At 46.6% G+C, this 21,075-nt stretch overlaps 1 protein-coding gene across 3 annotated transcripts in view; it reads left to right on the top strand.

Moving 5' to 3' along the window:
• Nucleotides 1–1,116: 1,116 nt before the first annotated feature.
• The window catches only part of LOC311325031 (glutamate receptor ionotropic, NMDA 1-like), a gene marked incomplete at both ends in the record, with an annotated part of 27,488 nt that continues 7,529 nt past the window's right edge, over nucleotides 1,117–21,075 (top strand). For 2 of the 3 annotated variants that reach the window (XM_084457669.1, XM_084457668.1), the window contains 19 exons: nucleotides 1,117–1,368; nucleotides 2,846–2,980; nucleotides 5,427–5,603; nucleotides 8,515–8,577; nucleotides 9,315–9,412; nucleotides 9,626–9,747; nucleotides 10,759–10,933; nucleotides 11,165–11,309; nucleotides 12,048–12,134; nucleotides 12,745–12,880; nucleotides 13,006–13,133; nucleotides 13,738–13,902; nucleotides 15,771–15,889; nucleotides 16,569–16,681; nucleotides 16,945–17,093; nucleotides 17,218–17,375; nucleotides 17,669–17,830; nucleotides 18,139–18,248; nucleotides 18,399–18,544. In XM_084457669.1, coding sequence (XP_084313795.1) covers nucleotides 1,117–1,368; nucleotides 2,846–2,980; nucleotides 5,427–5,603; nucleotides 8,515–8,577; nucleotides 9,315–9,412; nucleotides 9,626–9,747; nucleotides 10,759–10,933; nucleotides 11,165–11,309; nucleotides 12,048–12,134; nucleotides 12,745–12,880; nucleotides 13,006–13,133; nucleotides 13,738–13,902; nucleotides 15,771–15,889; nucleotides 16,569–16,681; nucleotides 16,945–17,093; nucleotides 17,218–17,375; nucleotides 17,669–17,830; nucleotides 18,139–18,248; nucleotides 18,399–18,544 — 2,640 coding nt within the window. The remainder of the gene's footprint in view (nucleotides 1,369–2,845; nucleotides 2,981–5,426; nucleotides 5,604–8,514; nucleotides 8,578–9,314; nucleotides 9,413–9,625; nucleotides 9,748–10,758; nucleotides 10,934–11,164; nucleotides 11,310–12,047; nucleotides 12,135–12,744; nucleotides 12,881–13,005; nucleotides 13,134–13,737; nucleotides 13,903–15,770; nucleotides 15,890–16,568; nucleotides 16,682–16,944; nucleotides 17,094–17,217; nucleotides 17,376–17,668; nucleotides 17,831–18,138; nucleotides 18,249–18,398; nucleotides 18,545–21,075) is intronic. The other variant, XM_084457670.1, reaches the window with a different exon arrangement.

Here is a 21,075-nt window from a genome sequence, read left to right as displayed (position 1 = left end):
AACTGAAAGCATGCCACAAGCGAGGCTATCCGTGTCTCTAGAGCATACGCTGCACGAGTCTTCACACCGTTTCTTCTCGCCAGATCTTCGCTATAATTGTAAATTATGGCTCCCGTGCGAAGGGAACTAGCTTACACCTCTTGAGCGAGATGCTTGTTTCCTTGGTAACCGGGGTCTCGACGAATTTCCGTGCCAAGCTAAACTGGCACTCAAGAGCCGTCTGTGACTAGGGCCAGGTGATATATGAAATTCTATTGATTATTTTAGGCGCCGTCAAAATAGTGTCCCACGGTTTATTCTTGGCGCATAATATTATTTTCTATGTAGATCTATTTCTGTGTTAAAGAAAGGAAAACAATCAAGCCTATAATCCTCGTGTAGCTTTCCTATTCAATTGAATAGGACAGAATTAATCTTTCCAGTCCATAGCCTATGTTCATTTATAGGCTACCTATTAGGCTAGTCCATATTTAAATCCGTCATTAATATTAAGAACCACCCCTGACAGAGTTGTAGCCTAAATATCGTTATATTAATTCAAATATCCGCTCGAGCGGAATGAGCTACAAGCGGAATGAGTCTCTGGGACACGCGCAGAACTGCGCGGGCACGATTTCAGGACCAAGGACAGCCACTCGCGCAGAGCATCAGGTACTTGGACCTTCGGCAGAGCCGAACCTCGGTCGGAGACGTGAGCAGGCGCAAGGACACATGCGCCGATCAAAGAGGGAGATAATTCCAGTTCGAACACAACTGATTAACTGATCTCTGAATTGGCTAATTCCTACAATATATGACAAATCCAAGAATCAACAAAGGAGATCAACAGGATACCAGCAAAGAAAAAAGAAAAAAATTCGTTTCCTTTTCCCACATCGGAGTGTCTAGGACATGTTAAAAGGTCATCTTGAAAACAAGAAAACCATGATGCACATTCCTAGACAGGGCGTTTTGGTGTAATCACATTCCACTGGTATCTCTGGCAGGGTCGGGAGGACGCGCGGTCCGTACATGCAGGCTTGGTAAACAGGACATTTCTACAAGACTACGACACACAACAATCAGTCAACAGTAGGCTAAAGACTCAGCCTGGGTCCGACTTGGTATCATTCAAAAATGCGTTTTCTATTTCTCCTTGCCATCTTCATCTCCTGCTCCTGCGCTCGCGGTGTCTGCGAGCCAAAGATGGTGAACATCGGCGCGGTGCTGAGCCAGAAAAGGTACGAACAGGTGTTCAAGGAAGCGGTTGCCGAGGCCAACAAGCTGTACGGGAAGGACAAGTTCAAGATGAACGCCATATCTGTTACTCACAAACCCAACGCCATTCAGATGGCCCTCTCCGTCTGCGAGGACCTTATCTCCAGCCAGGTAGGCTAACGTTTGATCCCACCTATGTCTCCAGGGAAGGGGGGAGGGGACAAGAGAGAGTGACCCGGTCTATTATGATCCCCGTGTTTACAACCCTGCTCATTCACAGACAGCACCTTTAGAATGTGTGTGTGTGTGTGTGGGGGGGGGGGGGGTGTCTGAATGATGAAACGGTGAACTATGAATATCCATTATTTGCATAAATGGGCATTATGCATAGAAAGTGTGTGTGTGGGTGGGCGCGTGCGTGTAAGTGTGTGTGTGTGTAAGTGAGAGAGAAAAGAGAGAGAGCGGGAGAGAAAGGGAATCTTTTGAATCTTTTCTATTTTGTATGTAGAGGATTGTACCTGTATCATGCCTGCTTGTTGAATGGAGGAACAGGTGTTTCTCAAAAGCAGAAAAAGTATAGTCTCTTTTCTTTAGACCACTTCAAAGGATGTCCTTCAATTTCAACAGTGGCCTTTATTCATATAGCCTTCTTGGTATATATGGTATAGCCTACTTAACCTAGCCCTAGCCCTCAGTACACAGACATATCAAATCCATTAGGATTGTCCCTCCGCTGTTTGAAATGCTGGATGAGTAAGCGTTAAGCTCGCGCTGTCATATTGTAGCCTCCCAGGGTAGAAACTGATTTCTGATGGGAGCGCCCAACGACTGAAATGAATACAGCGGCTGTGAAGGCTGCGGCCGCTGGTGTTTTATAGGGGTCAAGCAATCCCAGACCTTTTTGTCTGAGACGGTGCAACCGTGTCAGACCAGGGCTAGAGATGGGCCTGCGGTAAAGGTGATCGGAGACATAACCTGCTAGTGCTCTGAAGTGTACGAGGGTCCACGTCTTTTCTTTGAAAGGAAAATGAGGCCAACATGGCGTCGGGCAAGCCATCTGACAGCTGCTTTGTTGCCATGAGTATAGGGCAGCACGGATATGGTGATGGGGAAGGGAGATTATAGCACTCACCACCACCACGGCTTGGATTAGAATGCCAGTGGTGACGTGCGTGCTGGAGCACTCAGAGAGCTCTCTCAACCCCCCCGCCCCCCATCTCTCTCTCTCTCTGTCTCATCCCTACAGTTCCCTAAAGCCTAGGCCTTTACATGCTCTCTCCTCCCTCTGTGTGCATGGAGTAGCCTTCTATATATATATATGCCATGACCATATTGGTAAGGGTAAGCCTACTGTAACAACCAAGCTTGCTTGTTGTGTATTTGGACAGCTCTCAGGCGTAAATTCTACAGCATAATAATATTTAGCAGGGATGCACATACTGCACTGACTCTACTGTTACTGATTACACCAATTAGGGAAATCAAAGCAGAAGTGTGCATGTACGTCTACGTGTTAGAGTTAGATCAGCTCTCAGTCCAATCCTGCCCCCTGGCTGTGTGTGTGTGTGTATGTGTGTGTGTGTGTGTGTGTATGTGTTTATACATGTGTTGTGCCCAGCTCCTGATGCTGTCCTCTGTCTCCCTGCAGGTGTATGCCATTCTGGTGAGCCACCCTCCGCAGTCCAATGACCACCTGACTCCAACGCCAGTCTCCTACACCGCTGGATTCTACCGCATCCCTGTGGTCGGCCTCACCACGCGCATGTCCATCTACTCCGACAAAGTAGGCTGAAGATCCATGCCTGGTCGTCATCATCTTCATTGCCATTACCATCACCACAATTGGCTGCGACATCATCATCATCATCATAATCATCATCATCATCATAATTTTTTATTTAACCAGGTAAGTCCATTGAGAACAAATTCTCATTTACAATGATGACCTGGCCAAGAGGCAGAGGTTAAACAGGTCGGAGCACATAAAATCCTAAACAAATGTAAAGAGGGGGGGGGGGTCGGGTGGATCAAACGAACCCACCCTCACGACCAAAGGTCCAGAATTTAAGACCAAAGTTCCGTACCCCCCGTCAACAAATCGTCCGACAAACAACAACAACAACAAAAAAAACTGTCTGCACCGTCCCCGTCCCCCCGTCAGCAAATCGATAGGCATATTGAATGTTGTCAAAGCTCTGTTGTAAAGAGGTCAAGGCAGAGTCCAGGGAGGGGTCAGATGTATACAAAATTGTGTCGTCGGCATATAAATGGATGTGTGAATTGGTAGTGATGAGCGACATTATTTATATAAATCTAAAATAACGTAGGGCCAAGAATGGAACCCTGAAGTACACCCATAGACAGAGACAGTGGATCAGACAACAAGCCCTCAGCTTTCACGAACTGTACACGGTCAGAGAGGTAACTACTAAACCAAGTCAAACAATTGTTTGCAAGTCCCAAGTCCTTGAGTCTGTCAAGCAGGATGCTGTGGTCCACAGAATCAAAGGCCTTTGCCAGGTCGATAAATCCAGCTGCACACTATAATGCTTAGCGTCAAGGGCACATATAATGTCGTTTAGCACTTTGAGTGTAGCAGAAGTGCACCCATAGCCAGCTCTGAAGCCGAATTGCATAGTGCAGAGAATAATGTTAGACTCCAGATGGTTAGTGAGCTGAGTGTTGACCAATTTGGCAATTTCTCAAGGACTTTGGAGAGGCAAGGCAGGATGGATATGGGCCTATAACAATTGAGATCTAACTTGTCGCCTCCCTTGAATAGAGGAATGACTGCAGCAGATTTCCAGTCCTTGGGGAGTTCAGAGGAGAACAAAGAGAGATTAAACAGATAAGTGATCGGGGCTGAGATAATGTGAGCTGCCAACTTCAAAAGAAGGGGTCCAGATCATCTGGTCCAGCAGATTTGTAAGGGTCCAAACTAGTGACCGGAAGGAGAAGGAGGGCGTGGCAGCTGCAAAAGCATAACCAGCCCTAGCAAAGTGCTTATTATTCCAGTCCACCATGGTGGCTTTGTCTGAGGTGATAGTGTCCTCATATTTGATGGCAGTAGGTAGTTGGGAGGATGCATTTTTGTTTTCCGTGGTTTTAACAGTCTTCCAGAATAGTCTGGGGTCAGGGCCACGTGGATAATTGTTGTTTATAAAAGTTAGCTTTTGCTTTCCTGATCGATTGAGTGCATTTGTTCCTTAGTTCCCTGAAAGATTGCCAGTCAGAGATGGTCTTGGAGGTCTTAGCTATCTTCCAGAGCTGATGTTTGTGCTGGATTAGCTCAGACAACTCAGTGTTACCACTGTTATTATATGCCCCATCATCATCATCATTAACATCATCATCATCATCATCATCATTAATATGATGGTCATCACCATCTTTATCAGAGAATGTGAGCTGAACACCTGTGGTCAATCATCCTCCTCCTCATCCTCACCTCATCCTTTTTCCAGTGGCATCTGCTCCTCAGGCACACCATCAGAGAGGATACACACACACACACCCACCTGTGTGCCAGTCCGGGCCTGCCCATTGCCCGGCAGGGCCCAACCTCCATATGTCACCCACCAGAAAGATATTAGTCACATACCACATAGTCCTGTGCCGTTCTGGTCAGCCTGTCACATTTACTCACTGTCATCATCGGCCGGCCTTCTGCCACAGGGCTTGGGGGTGGGGGTCAGACATGCACTCATGTGTGTTTATCTCATTCTGGAATGGTACATGCCTGCGGAAGATTTCCAGAGTTACCTTATTCTTCTGGGAGGAACGTCGTCCCCATCCCCCCTGTTTGCCCTATGCCTCCCTACTAAAGGTCTAGCGATGATGGAACACTGCGCTTGCTGCTGCGTGTCCTAGACAGAGCCATGACATCACACATGGTTTCACTTGAGCGATACTGAGTAGCTGATGAAAGTCGGAGAACCCAATCAGAGAACCCCATGCTTGGGAGTGTCACGTGTTACTGTCCAGCTCACATCGTCCCTCCTCTCTTTTCTCTCCTCCCTCTGTCCTACTTCCATCGCTACGTATCTCCCTCCCTCCTCTCTGCTCCTCTACCCCCTCCTCCTGTCCTCTCCTCCTCCCCTCACCCTCCCTTTCCCTCTTCCTCTCCTGCTCTTCTCTTCTCTCCTACCCCCCCCCCCGCCCCACCCCCCTCCTGCTCTTATCCCGCTCCCCTCCCCCTATCATCTCCTCTCCCTCCTTCTCTCTTCCAGAGCATCCACCTGTCTTTCCTGCGGACTGTGCCTCCCTACTCCCATCAGGCCCAGGTGTGGTTCGACATGATGCGGGAGTTCCGCTGGAACCACATCATCCTCATCGTCAGTGACGACCACGAGGGGAGGGCCGCCCAGAAGAAACTGGAGACCCTCCTGGAGGAGAGGGAGACAAAGGTGAGATGTGCGGAGACCACACACCTCCCACATGCTGTCTGTCTGTGTCTGTCTGTCTGTCTGTCTGTCTGTCTGTCTGTCTGTCTGTGTTTGTCTCTGTCTGTCTGTCTGTGGGTGTGCAGTACAGTCTGTCCGTCTGTCAACGTGTGCAGTACTGTCTCTGTGTGTCTAACCTACTACTCAGTATTCACCAAAAAGTCCTGTGCTGTGAGTGATTCAGTTATTTTCTGTTGCGTTAGCCTCAGTCGCCTCTCCCCATCTTGGCTAACTTTATTTACGCCAGAGGCCTCAGCTGCTTCCCTAAGTGGCTACCTGGCCGATCTCTGTACTCTTCTACTCATCCCACCTTGCTTTCCCCATAGTCAGACTGTGTGTCCATCTACAACTACAGCGCAAGGCGGGACTCTAACCTGGGGCTCTGCAAAACATCTGACATCTGACAGTACTGTATAGGTCAGGTTCCGATTTGTCTGTTTTTGGATCGCTACAGCTCTTATTAGTCAGTTATTACTGCATGTGCCGTGTTCTGGTTCATCGATTTGTGATCATTTGGTGATCCATTTGAAGATCAATCGGGTCTGGTTCTGATTGGTGTAGGCAGGCTCTACACAATCCAGGTTCTGGTGGGTGACTTTTCAGATAAGCCATACTCTGAAAACCCTCAGCTTTGATCTGGTCTTGCCTGTCTCCAAGGAACAGATATGGATTACTCCTAATGATCTGTTGGTACTGTGTTGTTTATTTCAGTAGTACTGAGTGTTGGAAGTCTCAGGGCTGTGCTATAGGTCTCCCAGCCAGCCGGCTGTGTATCGGCGGCTGGAAGGCCATACATAATGAATGATGTGTATCGGGATCCGTGTTGTTCATACGCTACGCTGTGGAGGCGTGAACTTGTCTTCTGCTGTTTCAACATTAATGTTAATGTATTCAGAGACGTGCCCCAGCAAGAAGACTGGGCTTACACGTGTGTGTGTGTGCGGGCATGCGTGCGTGCGTGTGTGAACAGTGAAACAGACAGGGGCAGAGACAACAGTGGTTGTAGCTGTACAGATCAACTCATCCTAATGTTACTCACTGTTTTGTCAATGTCCCAAACCCCCTCTGAGAGAACTATGAGACAGGAGAGAAGGGGTGAGAGGTGCTGGAGAGAAGGGGTGAGAGGTGCTGGAGAGGAGGGGTGAGAGATGCTGGAGAGGAGGGGTTAGAGGTGCTGGAAGTAGGAGGGGTGGAGGGATGAGCTAGAACCAAGCTGGGATTTGTGTTGATTACTCAAATGTGTGACTGCTGGGAGAATTTGATTTCAGACTTTTACCTTTCAGAAGGTAAAACTTCTGTATGAGCTATATGTGATTCTGTTAAGTGATCTTTCTAATAAAAATAGTAGATATTCAGTGTATGTCTTTATACACATCTACAGATGAAGAGAAAGGTCTTAAGCTGCCTGAATAGAGGACTGTTCTTCGCTGTGTCTGTAGCCATGGGTTCACAGACTAGACACACCATCTGCCTGTCATGATTGATTGTATAAACAGAAAAGGAAATCAGCATTTAAGCAGAATAAGAAATATGGATTGGAATGTAGTGAAAGTAGAAACAAGCAAACGTTTGGTTTCTTTAGTATCAGATCAGGTTGGCGCTATAAAAAGATTCTGAGAGCCTCAGGAAATGGAGAATTTTAATGAGATGAACATGAAAAGATGTATTCGTAAAGCTGGGTGATGCTGTTATCTTTTAGGATTTCTACTTGCTGAATATTTGATAGTTGAATATTTTATTGATTATACAGTATTTTGAATAACCCAGAGCCAGCAGCATCCTTTTGATTTATTTTGTCTCTCTATACTGTAACTGAAAGCCAGCTTTGATATGAAATGCACATCATGGTGCAGGATTCAGATAGATAGATAGATAGATAGATAGATAGATAGATAGATAGATAGATAGATAGATAGATAGATAGATAGATAGATAGATAGATAGATAGATAGATAGATAGATAGATAGATAGATAGATAGATAGATAGATAGATAGATAGATAGATAGATAGATAGATAGATAGATAGATAGATAGATAGATAGATAGATAGATAGATAGATAGATAGATAGATAGATAGATAGATAGATAGATAGATAGATAGATAGATAGATAGATAGATAGATAGATAGATAGATAGATAGATAGATAGATAGATAGATAGATAGATAGATAGATAGATAGATAGATAGATAGATAGATAGATAGATAGATAGATAGATAGATAGATATCTAACACAGACAGACAGCCATAGAGATAGACAGTCAGACAGATAGCTAACCCAGGCAGACAGACTGACAGACCAACAGACAGACAGCCCAGAGTGGCAGACAGACAGACAGACAGACAGACAGACAGACAGACAGACAGACAGACAGACAGACAGACAGACAGACAGACAGACAGACAGACAGACTGATAGGCAGGCAGGCCGGCAGACAGACAGACAGACAGGCATACAGATAAACAGACAGATAGGTAGCCCAGGCAAACAGACAGATAGATAGCTAACACAGACAGACAGACAGACAGACAGACAGACAGACAGACAGACAGACTGGCCAGCCAGCCAGCCAGCCAGCCAGTCAGTCAGTCAGTCAGTCAGTCAGTCAGTCAGCCAGCCAGTCCAAGGAGGTTATATAGCCAGTCAGACAGCTAGTAATCCAGTCAGCTACTGTAACTTATTCAGGCTCTCAGAGCTACTGCCTGCCGTAGTGTACACACCCTTTGATGTTTTGCGAGCCCTAGAGTTAGGAATCCCAATTTGAAGCAGAAAAGTGGAGATTTGTTGGAATGCTTTACTGCACACCATTTATAAATGTTTATAATATTCTTCTGTGTCTGCATATTTTCTCTGTGCACATTACTCATCAGACTAAAAACAGGAACTATGAAAACCTCGACCAACTGTCCTATGACAACAAGCGAGGACCCAAGGTATACTTGCATGGCCAATGCACGCCGCCCACCAACCTCAGACCGTAGCCAATAGCAACCAATCTAAACAGTCAACCAACCGATTTCCAGAGATACCCTTATCCTGGTGGCACGTCTTTTATACCTCTTTTTTTTTTTTAAATCATTTTTAATCGAGAATGGGTTTTTAGTCTCCTACTTTCAGCGAAATGAAACGCCCCCACATCCACCCCTGCCCCACCTCACCCCTCCTCCTTATCCACCACCTCACTTTTTTAATTTGGGTGTTCAGGGTTGCATGTTGTTCAAACCAAGGAGATTGCAAGTTCCTTTTGAGCGAATCTATGGAGATCTGGCCATGTGAAACAGCCACTACCCAGATGGTACCTCCAGCCTTTCTACAGCATCACTTCCGTTGGGAAAGAAAGCTCCACCTCCACCACCAGCACCCTCCTTCTTTATCCTCACCTCCCTTTTTTGATTTGCGGTTGCATCAGTCCTCCTGCTCTTCCTCTAACATGCACGTCCCTATGTGGAGCCTGAATACCCCTCAGTTTGCATGCACCAAGCGCACAACTGGTTTTTCACCCGCTCCTTCCAGCTTCGATTTTTTCAGTTGAGCAGATTACCTTGGAAACCTTTTTTGTCCATATTTTTGCCCTCCTCCAGATGAGCTCCCTTGAGGGGGGCCTGAGATGAGCAGGGCTGGGTGGGTGGGTGTTCCCTCAGGGCTAACGCTCTCCCCTAACCAACTACAGGCAGAGAAAGTTCTCCTGTTCAGCCCAGAGACCAACCTGACGTCTCTGCTGCTGGAGGCCAAGGACCTGGAGGCACGTGTCATCATCCTCTCTGCCAGGTACGGTACGGTATGTCCTCCTCCCCTCCTACCAAACGCTCACCTCCTCCTCCCCTCCATTTCACCTGCCCTCCTCCACTCTCTTCCTGCCCTCCCCTACTCCCCTCCTCTCCTCCTGCTCTCCCCTTCTCCCCTCCTCCCCCCTTCCCTCCTCAGTTCTATTGCTTAATTATTTTTCTACTGGTCTTTCTGTCTTTCTGTGTGTGTTTCCAGCGAGGATGATGCTGCGTCTGTTTACAAGGCTGCACGGCAGGTGAACATGACGGGGTCTGGCTACGTGTGGCTGGTCGGGGAAAGGGAGATGTCTGGTAAAGCTCTGAGCGAGGCTCCAGATGGTACGTACTAGTCCTCTACCCCCTCCCTCACTCCTCCCTTGTTCACAGACGCTGTGCCAGATTGGTCGTGCTGGCCATCTTGCTGTTGTTATTATTATGCAGTTTTGATCCTCATCAGCAAAATTTGTGTGTGCAATGTGTGTGTTACGCATTTTACTGTTTGAACGTTTAAACATTTTTTCTGTTTCATGTTTAAAGGTTCCAAACAAGTGTTTTTTCTCTCATTGTACTGTGTGCTTAAGTGTCCTAACATCTTTTGTTGTTTCATCTTTAGTGTCGTGTTTTCGCCGTTTCTTTCCATAGACAGCAGTGGCTTAGAGGTGTTGTGGTAATCTGCTTTGGTTTGAGTTCACATTAATGTGAGACCTCGAGGCTGTCATACTGAGGGTTGATAGGCACAGTGTGTGGCACTGCTCTCTCCCACATTGAAGTAGATCTGGTCCTCCAGGGTAAGCTCCTACTGCCTTTTCTCTGTCCCGGTTCTGCTACACACTGCTCTGTGGTAACCCTCACTGCAACATGGCCTGGCTACCCTAACCCTGGTCAATGTCTAGCCTCCCCCACCCAACCCCTGTCCTCAGGGACAAGACATACTGTAGCTACACTCTTAGAGAAAAAAGGTGCTACCTACTGTAGAACCACTGGGTTTTTCATTGTCCCTGAAGAGGAACATTCCACTGAGGAACCCCTGTTTGGTTCCAGTTAGAACCATTTCATAGGGTTCCAGCTAGAGCCTTTTCACTAATAAAAGGTTCAGCAAGGAACCAAAATGTTTTTTTTCTGTGTTCTCCTACAAGGACAACATTAGAACCCTTTGGGACCCCCTTTTTCTGAGAGTGTACCTGTAGCTACAGTATCTACAGGACAAGCATGTTGTATTGCAATACAGTTAGTCATACCTTTTACCTTAATATAATCTTAAAGCTGACCTCAGTACTGCTGTCTCTGTGAGCCGTCCGCTCTAGAGCTTAGTCTAAAGCCTGTTGTGCTGTGGTGTTGTGGACCGGCCAGGCTTGCTGGGTCTGCAACTCATCAACGGGAAGAACGAGTCGGCCCACATCAACGACGCGGTGGCGATTGTGGCTCAGTCCATTCAGGAGCTGTTTGAGAAAGAGAACATCACAGAACCACCCAGAGGCTGCGTGGGGAACACCAACATCTGGAGGACTGGACCACTCTTCAAAAGGTCAGAACCGTAAAACATACGTACATTAAAAAACATGAAAAAAAATACAAATTATTATAAGAAAGAAAGAACTGACTGGTCCAAAACAGCAGAAAATGTCCTTCTCCTCCTTTCCTCACTTCAAAGCTCCACCCACATCCTACTTATCAACTCCCATCACATCACACACTGATGACCTCACTCATCAACCCACCCTCAAGGTCATACTCTGATGATATCTCTTCCCTCCAGAGTGCTGATGGCGACTAAGTACCCAGAAGGTCATACAGGGAGGATTGAGTTCAACGATGACGGCGACCGGCGCTTCGCCACCTACAGCATCCTCAACTACCACAAGACCCGCATGGTGCAAGTGGGCGTGTTCAATGGAACACAGGTATCACAGCCCTAATAGCACTTCTACTCAATCTCTGCTTGAGCATTTTATGGAGGCTTGACTACTGTACTTCCTGTTTGCAGCGTTGTACTTGCCAACTATAAGTCTTAAATATGTCTCTGGCAGGCTAGACCAGGCCATGGCAGGACAGGGCAGGGTAGACCAGGCCATGGCAGGACAGGGCAGGCTAGACCAGGCCATGGCAGGACAGGGCAGGGTAGACCAGGCCATGGCAGGACAGGGCAGGGTAGACCAGGCCATGGCAGGACAGGGCAGGGTAGCAAGGGGACTTAGAGGAGATGTCACAGATGTACATAATACACACATTAAACAGTTTACATTATACAGTGACTCTTTGATTGAGGTGTTCATGAAATATTCATGGGCTGGTGCCATAATTTAGTATCAGTGATTTTATCATAATTTAAAGGATGGGACCCAGGGCTTGGGGAGTGGGGTGGTGGAATGTACATGGTGTGTAGTTATATAAAGGTTAATGGTGTGTGTGTGTGTGTGTGTGTGTGTGGGTGTGCATGCGTGCGTGCGTGTGTGTGTGTGTGTGTGTGTGTGTGCATGTGTGTGTGTGTGCGTGTGTGTGTAGGTTAACAGCACATGTCTAACCATTGTGTGTATGTGTGTGTGTGTGTGTGTGTGTGTGTGTGTGTGTGTGTGTGTGTGTGTGTGTGTGTGTGTGTGTGTGTGTGTGTGTGCGTGCGTGCATGTATGTTGTCTCTTCAGGTGGTGATGAACAGCCAAAGGAAGATAATCTGGCCTGGAGGAGAGACAGAGAAGCCCCGAGGATACCAGATGTCCACCAGGCTGAAGGTCACAATACCATAGAAACAGAAGAATCCTACACCAGAATAAGAAAACTGTGTAGGATTATGATGACTCCAGTCACTCTAGGGTTCATGGAGACACCCCTCTCCTCCTGTAGCAACATCACCATTCCCTATTCATCACCTGCTCAGTCTGCTGTATGGAACTGTATCTGCCAAACACATCAGCAGTCAATAGTGACTGAAGCCAGGATCAAAGCCCAGTTTCTGGCACTAAATACATACAGAAACAAACTAAGCTGAAGCCTACTGTAGATGTGAGCTCAGGAGTGACTCATGTCTAAAGGCCTTAAACAGGGTTACATATAATGGCTGCGACAAGTTATAGAAAGTCTGTCTGGTTGGAGTCCTTCCATTAGATTTGACAGGTTGAACCTTGAAAATGTCAATTAAGAACTTTCAAGTACGCAGTTACAGCTATGAAATTTTGTAAAATTGCTTAAAAACTCTGTATGTGGACCCGGCTTTAGGCAGCAGGTTAATCAATATATGTTACTGTATCTTGGTCACTGAACCACCTCCATCACACTATGGCCTCATACATAACCCCAGGCTCCAAAGTGACGACTGTATGCATGACTCTGTCTCTCTCTCAGATAGTGACCATCCATCAGGAGCCCTTCGTCTATGTCCAAGCCACCAAGAGTGATGGTACGTGCAAGGAGGAGAAGGCAGTCAACGGAATGTCCATGAAGAAAGTCATTTGCAACGGACCCAACGGAACCATCCCAGGTGCACACACACACACACACACACACACACAAACAAACACACACACACACACACAAACACACACACACACACACAGCTGTTTGGTGTTGTGACAGTTTCCAATGTTGTTGTTTGTTTGGTTCCAGGCCAGCCCATAGTGCCTCAGTGTTGCTACGGTTTCTGTATCGACCTGCTGATTAGGCTGGCGTCAACCATGAACTTCACCTACGAGGTTCACCTGGTGGCTGATGGGAAGTTTGGTACCCAGGAGCGCGTGAGTATGATCTGGAGGGACTGCGAGAGGCCTGGCTGTACACCTGGGACCTCCACACTTCAGGATTCAACTCTAGCGCTACAGTAGAATACTGTATACAATAACTTGGCCGACGAGACAGCAGTCCACTATGTAGCTTTATTATTATTTATGTACCCTACTAGGATACTAGAACTACTGTAGGATACTTGTAGGGTACATCAGGAAATATATAAATATGTATAATTTTTCTAGAAACCATACACACATGCAGCACAGGAAGTATGCTGGGGTGTTCTGCTTCTGTTGCAATAATATTTCATGATATGTAGGCCTATTTCCTCCCCAAATGGTAGAACCATGTTAGCAGTAAGAGCATTGTCACTGTGTCTGACTCAGGTGTGAAAACCCATTTTCACTTTCTGTTATCTATCTCTGGCTTGTTCTCTGATTCCTTTGCTATTCTGGTCTCTCTCTCTCTTTCTCTGATTCCTTTGCTATTCTGGTCTCTCTCTCTCTCTCTCTCTCTCTCTCACCCTCTGTTGTTCCCTTGCTTCTGCTCTGTCTCTCTATCTTTCACTCTCTTTCACCCCCCTCTTCTCTCCTTGATGCGTCCCTCTCCCAGGTTAACAACAGCAATAAGAAGGAGTGGAACGGCATGATGGGGGAGCTGCTGGGCGGCCTGGCCGACATGATCGTAGCTCCTCTCACCATCAACAATGAGCGTGCTCAGTACATCGAGTTCTCCAAGCCCTTCAAGTACCAGGGCCTCACCATCCTCGTCAAGAAGGTAGACAGCAGACAAAATATTGAACTCAGCAGAGAAATATATACGGCACTCAGCATTTTTTTTTTAAAGTTTTCCGTTATTTACAGTCTTGAGGCCTGCCTTGCATAGAACTGAGGCCTGCCTTGAGGCCTGCCTTGCATAGAATTAAAATATGGAGTACCAGCGTGCGATTTGCTAGGGGGGATGGAGGGGATTTCCATGTCTCTGCTTTTGATTTCCTGTCTCTGATGGGGGGATGTATCTTATCCCCGCTTCTGGTAATCTGTAACAGATTTACGTTCATTCTACACTGAAATGAATACTTAAAATTGAATACAGATGGCACAATTCCTTCAAAATAGCTAACATGCTGAAAGAGCCGCCACGCATTTACCTACTCCCGACTCACAGCAGAATCTGACTACTACTCTTTGCGTGAATGCGCATTCTTTTTTTTCAGTTAGCCTACAGTAATTGGATCTGCGCTCTTGACAAAACGAGTGTAGGCTACAGTATTGGCCTACAGTTTCTACCACTCTGCAAAGACCAGAATACCACAAGAGGAGCAACTTCTTACAAAAAAGCAACCATATATTTTAGATTAATAACCGCAATACCTCAGAATGGCATAGTGATAGCGAGTAATGTAGCCTGCCTACGCTATAACATCCATGACTACGAGAGCACTTAGAATAGGGTACATAATAGTTGCCATGTAGCCTATGTATTATAGGCTATTATCCTCTCACATCTATTGTGGTTTGCTTTCATCTTGAGGTCACTGGATGGCAGCCTACCCTAGAAAGCAGTAGTCTAGTGTAGTCGAGGGTACCTAGCGTACCTAGCGTACGAGTTAGGTGCTCTTTAACTTAAGTACTCCACCTTGCTCCACTCCAAGTCCGTTATCCACAGACACACATTATACCCACTTCTTATCCACCACAGATGTAAAAACTATCAATTTCAGAATTTCTGTTATATTAGGCCTACATTATAGTGAGGGATAGTTGCTAAAATATATGTTTTCAAACGTCCTCCCCTCTGTATATATATTTTTTTTTTTTACAAATCGCACCCTCTGTAATATACTATATATTATAAAAATAAGGGTATATGAAATAAACCTAGTATAAAAATAAGTACATCTTCAACAGGGACATAATATTCTACTCTCTCTATGGCACTCAGGCTCAGAGACAAACTCAGTCAGTCTAGTAATAGAACATGAATTTATTCAGCTCACTACTGCTAAGGTGACCCTGAATGAAGAGAGGAGTGGGTGATTCATTTTAGTTACAACCCAGCTCATACGGTCACACTCTCTCCCTAAATCAGGGCCACCATTCAGACAATACCACTGAGGCTCTGCTCCTCCCAGTAGCCCAGAAGATGTCAGGCCCTTCGAGCAGTGAATGGACGAGTCACTGTCTGTGTGTGTGTGTGTGTGTGTGTGTGTGTGTGTGTGTGTGTGTGTGTGTGTGTGTGTGTGTGTGTGTGTGTGTGTGGATGTCTGTCTAGTACTACTACAATCCTCCCTCCTAAGCACTTATTGTATTTTATTGTACTGTATTGCAATTGTTATTGTTATTCTTGCACTTTGCCTTCAACACTAGATTATGCTCTTAGTCACTTGTTTTAGAAAGAACATGCACTTATGAGTTCTGGTAAGTAGTAGTACATTGGCTTTTCTTACGTTAAATGCAATTATTGTTAGTCGCTTTGGATAAAAGCGTCTGCTAAATGACTAATGTAAATGTAATGTAATGTAATGTCTGTCTGTGAGTGTGTGGGAAATACCATTGTGAGTGTTGACACCTTTAAATCTTTTTCTCTCTCTCTCTCTTTCTCCTTGTCTCTCTCTCTCTCTCTCTCTTTCTTGCTGTCGGTAGGAAATCCCTCGCAGTACTCTGGACTCATTCATGCAGCCGTTCCAGAGCACACTGTGGTTGCTGGTGGGTCTGTCGGTCCACGTGGTGGCGGTGATGCTCTACCTATTAGACCGCTTCAGGTAAACAAACAAACAAACAAACCAATAAATTATAACAGACATATTGAACATATAATATATGGAACTAGAAAGGGTGATCAGAGAGCACAGATCTCCGCCCATGAATGCATTTTGTTAGTGTAACCAAGTTGAATTGGGTAAACTCACTCCTCAGTATGAATACTGTCTTGCACCATTGAAGAGGCAGCTGTTCAGTGGTGCAACAGGTAGCTGAGATTATGAGAGGTGGTCATGTGTGTTTGTAAATCAGAGGACCCAGTTTTGATCCCAGTGGGCAGGTTGTGGGAGGAAGTGATACTGATGAGTGAGTCACTGACACCTGTTAGATCAGAATGTGCAGTTGATGAATGTGCACATCGACACTCCAGGCTCTCCGCCCGCACAACACAGTCCAGACCCCATGTCTCTCGTGCCCCCACACAGGGAGCTGGCTTCATTCTAAGTTTTGTTTTAATTTGTGGATCCGGCCCGTGAATTTTTTTTGGGGGGGGATTCGCTCCAAAATCTAATAGCTTCGCTGTCGCTGGGGCAGAGGTAATAAAGTATTTCTCCAGGACAGTGTGTGAGGAGGAAGCAGAATTAATCTCCTCCTCTTTCTCTCTGACCCTCCCACACACACCTCTCTCTCTCTCCCTCTCTCAACCTTTCTCTCCCTCCCTCTCTACTCCTCACCCTGCAGCCCATTTGGAAGGTTTAAAGTAAACAGTGAAGAAGAAGAAGAAGATGCCCTCACCCTCTCCTCTGCCATGTGGTTTTCATGGGGAGTACTACTCAACTCTGGGATAGGAGAAGGTACATAACATGTAGGCTACATACTGATAACCTGTACATACCTGACTGACTGTGATCATGTTAAGATGAACTACTGTAACTGAGAAAAGAATACAGTACAGAAAAAGCTAAAATTCTAACCCAAAAAACAGTGTTGTGTGTGTATACAGTATTTCTGACGTTTTGATTGGTTTGTGTGTGTGTGTGTGTATGTGAGTGTGTGTGTGTGTGTGTGTGTGTGTGTGTGTGTGTGTGTGTGTGTGTGTGTGTGTGTGTGTATGCAGGAGCACCCCGGAGTTTCTCAGCTAGAATCTTAGGTATGGTGTGGGCTGGGTTTGCCATGATCATCGTAGCATCCTATACTGCCAACCTGGCAGCCTTCCTGGTGCTGGACCGGCCTGAGGAGCGCATCACCGGCATCAACGACCCCAGGGTGAGCACACACACACACACACACACACACACATACACAGGCACAGCAGAACTGAACGAGCGCGCACATACCTTATGTGAAAATGGAATAAAGGACTCCAGTCTCCCCTGTCTCCTCTCTCCAGCTGCGTAACCCATCAGACAAGTTTATCTACGCCACAGTGAAGCAGAGTTCTGTGGACATCTACTTCCGGCGGCAGGTGGAGCTCAGCACCATGTACCGCCACATGGAGAAACACAACTATGAGTCTGCCGCCGAGGCCATCCAGGCTGTACGAGACAAGTGAGTGTGTATGGGCCGTGTGTATGTGTGTGTGTGTGTGTGTGTGTGTGTGTGTGTGTGTGTGTGTGTGTGTTAGAATGCTCCCCTGTGTTTTACCGTCCCTAGAGGTGGGCAATGATGACAGTCTTGTTTCATTACATTTACTTTACTCTTTTCTTCTTCTTCTCTTCCTCCCTCCTCCTTCCTCCCTCTCTCTTCCCTCTCTCTCCTCCCTCATCACTCTCTCTCCTCCCTTCTCCTCCTCCCTCTCTCTCTCTCCTCCTCCCTCCTCCCTCTCTCCTCTCGTCCCTCAGCAAGCTGCAGGCGTTCATCTGGGACAGTGCGGTGCTGGAATTCGAGGCGTCCCAGAAGTGTGACCTGGTGACCACAGGGGAGTTGTTCTTCCGCTCTGGCTTTGGCATAGGCATGAGGAAGGACAGCCCCTGGAAGCAGAACGTCTCTCTGTCCATACTGAGGTATCCTGACAACCTGAACCATACTCAGTTACAAACATCATTGGCTGGATCCATTTGGACTAAACTGAAATTATCCAATTAAATTAGTTGTAATATTTAAGTTAGTAACTGAAGTTTGTAATTGAGTTGGTAGCTTCCCATGGTTTACAACAATATATATTGCTCAATAATATACATTAGTAATTATGATTAGAATGGGTCTTTAATCCCAACACTGCTTTCTTCCATATAATATGATAATTCTGCACGCGTCCTATTCCATTTATCTGACACACATGAACCTGTTCCCTCACCTCTGACCCCTGCAGTTTCCATGAGAACGGCTTCATGGAGGACCTGGACAAGACCTGGGTCAGGTACCAAGAGTGTGACTCCAGGAGCAACGCCCCGGCAACGCTCACTTTTGAGAACATGGCTGGTGCGTATTGTACGGTACCTTCCACACATGGTCCTGTCTCCACCCGCTCTGCTGTCCTTCCATTCCCTCCTCTCTCAGATCACAACCACAGCCCAGCTGACCACTCTCAAGACACACTCGCTCATTTAGAACGACTCTGCCTCTCTCTAGGTGTGTTTATGCTGGTTGCCGGGGGCATTGTCGCGGGAATCTTCCTCATCTTCATCGAGATTGCCTACAAGAGGCACAAAGATGCTCGCAGGAAGCAGATGCAGCTGGCCTTCGCCGCCGTCAACGTCTGGAGGAAGAACCTGCAGGTATGACCCCCTAACCTCTAACCTCAGACCTAGGACCCTAGGGTGTGGCCTCTGATCTCCAGGCCTTCCTCGTGGGGAGCCTGACGTCACACTCCAGAGGCTGCAATATGGTGCCGAAAAGGTCTCTCTACACACACACACACACACACACACACACACATACATGCAGTCTCAGTGTCAGTTAAAGGAGTGATTTCCTCCTTGTGTACTGCAGCTGTGAGTGCATGAGGACACTGCTGGTACCCTACCCTGGGGGGGTGGGGTAGGGGGGTGCTCCCGCCCCCCCCCCCCCTTTCGTTCTCTCTGCCTATTCACTGTTGCAGGTGAGGGAGGAGAGTGAGGGGGGGTTGATGGAGCAGGAGGCAGAAATGATAGTAAAGGGTTTCAAACTGGAAGGAAATATTCATAGAGAGGGTGAGAAGAAGGTAGGAGTATATAATCAGACAGAGTACTGAGTACATAATCAGACAGACTTTATTTCTGTATAAATCAGAAATAAAGGAATTGGTCTCAACATCTTTTTTGGACTGTGTAAAATGAAAACAAATCCCAATAGATAAAAAAGAAGATAATCTTAAAGACAATTAAAGAAGATAATCACTGAAGATGAAAATAAGAAATCATTAAAACCTTTTCATGTAAAAAAGCCCCAGTTATGGATGGATTTCCTATAGAATTTTAATTAACTTTTTGGGATAAAATAGCTCCTTTATTTGATATATGTCACTTAATTAAGTTATACCTAAATCCATGTATCAAACAATAATTTCAGTTAAACCCAAGAAAATCCAGAGAGGCCCTTACAGACTACAGTATACTGTAGCCTATACGTTTAATAAATTGTGACAATAAAATACTTATTTTTAATACTTAAATACTTAATTTTTACTTAATAAAAATTATAAGCAATAGACAAGCAAAGGTTTTGTCAGACTTAATACACATCAATCAAACAGTTTATTAAAAATAGGCATTTACAAACAAATACTGTACAAGAACATGTTTTAATATTATACAGTATGAAAAAAAAACAGATTTACCCGTAATGGCAGAAAAAGCCTTTGATACTGTAGACTTGAATGGCCCTATCTGGTTACAACATTAGAAGCCTTTGGTTTTCCACAGGAGACTAGACATTTTATAAAACTATTATACAAACAGCCTAAATTAAAAATATATACTAATAATACACTATCTGTAGAATCTGCTTTGGAGAGTGGCACCAGACAAGGCTGCCCTCTCTCTCCACTTCTATTTGCGTTAGCAATAGAACCCCTGGCGGAAGTCATCATCATCATCATCATCATCATCTTCATCCGCTTATCCAGGGTCGGGTCGCGGAGGCAGCAGCTCCAGCAGGGGGCCCCAGACATCCCTTTCCCTAGCAGCATCAACCAGCTCTGCCTGGGGAATCTTTAGCCGCTCACAGGCCAGTGCGGAGATGTAGTCCCGCCACCTAGTCCTGGGTCTACCCCGCGGCCTCCTCCCAGCCGGACACGCCTGGAACACCTCCCTAGGGAGGCGCCCAGGAGGCATCCTCACTAGATGCCCGAACCATCTCAACTGGCTCCTTTCGACGCAAAGGAGCAGCGGCTCTACTCCGAGTCTCTCCCGGATGACTGAACTTCTCACCCGATCTCTCAGGGAGACCCCAGCCACCCTCCGGAGAAAACTCATTTCGGCCGCTTGTATCCGTGATCTCGTTCTTTCGGTAATGACCCATCCTTCATGACCATAGGTGAGGGTGGGGACAAAGATAGACCGGTAGATCGAGAGCTTTGCCTTTTGGCTCAGCTCTCTTTTCGTCACAACAGTGCGGTAAAGCGACTGCAGAACAGAAACTCCCTCTCCATGGTTCCCTCACTCGTGAACAAGACCCCCAGATACTTGAACTCCTTCACTTGGGGTAAGGACTCATTTCCTACTCGGAGCGGACAGGCCACCGGTTTCCTGCTGAGAACCATGGCCTCAGATTTAGAAGTGCTTATTCTCATCCCAGCCGCTTCACACTCAGTTGCGAACCTATCCAGAGAGTGCTGGAGGTTGCAGGCAGCTGATGCCATCAGGACCACATCATCTGCAAAAAGCAGTGACGTGATCCCCAGCTCACCGAACTGCAAACCCACCTCCCCCCGGCTACGCCTCGATATCCTGTCCATGAAAATCACAAACAGGATTGGTGACAAAGCGCAGCCCTGGCGGAGGCCAACACCCACCGGAAAGGAAGACGACTTACTGCCGAGGACCCGGACACAGCTCTTGCTCTGGGTGTACAGGGATTAGATGGCCCTAAGTAGGGACCCCCTCACCCCATACTCCCGCATAACCCTCCACAAGACCTCTCGAGGGACCCGGTCGTAAGCCTTCTCCAAGTCCACAAAACACATGTAGACAGGTTGGGCAAACTCCCAAGCCCCCTCCAAGATCCCTGCGAGAGTGAAGAGCTGGTCGGTAGTTCCACGATCAGGACGAAATCCGCATTGTTCCTCTTCGATCTGAGGTTCGACTATCGGCCGGACCCTCCTTTCCAG

This window comes from Borostomias antarcticus, assembly GCF_949987555.1.
Source record: "Borostomias antarcticus genome assembly, chromosome: 23".
NCBI classification, from domain to species: domain Eukaryota; kingdom Metazoa; phylum Chordata; class Actinopteri; order Stomiiformes; family Stomiidae; genus Borostomias; species Borostomias antarcticus.
This window is presented reverse-complemented; position numbering and strand designations above follow the sequence as displayed.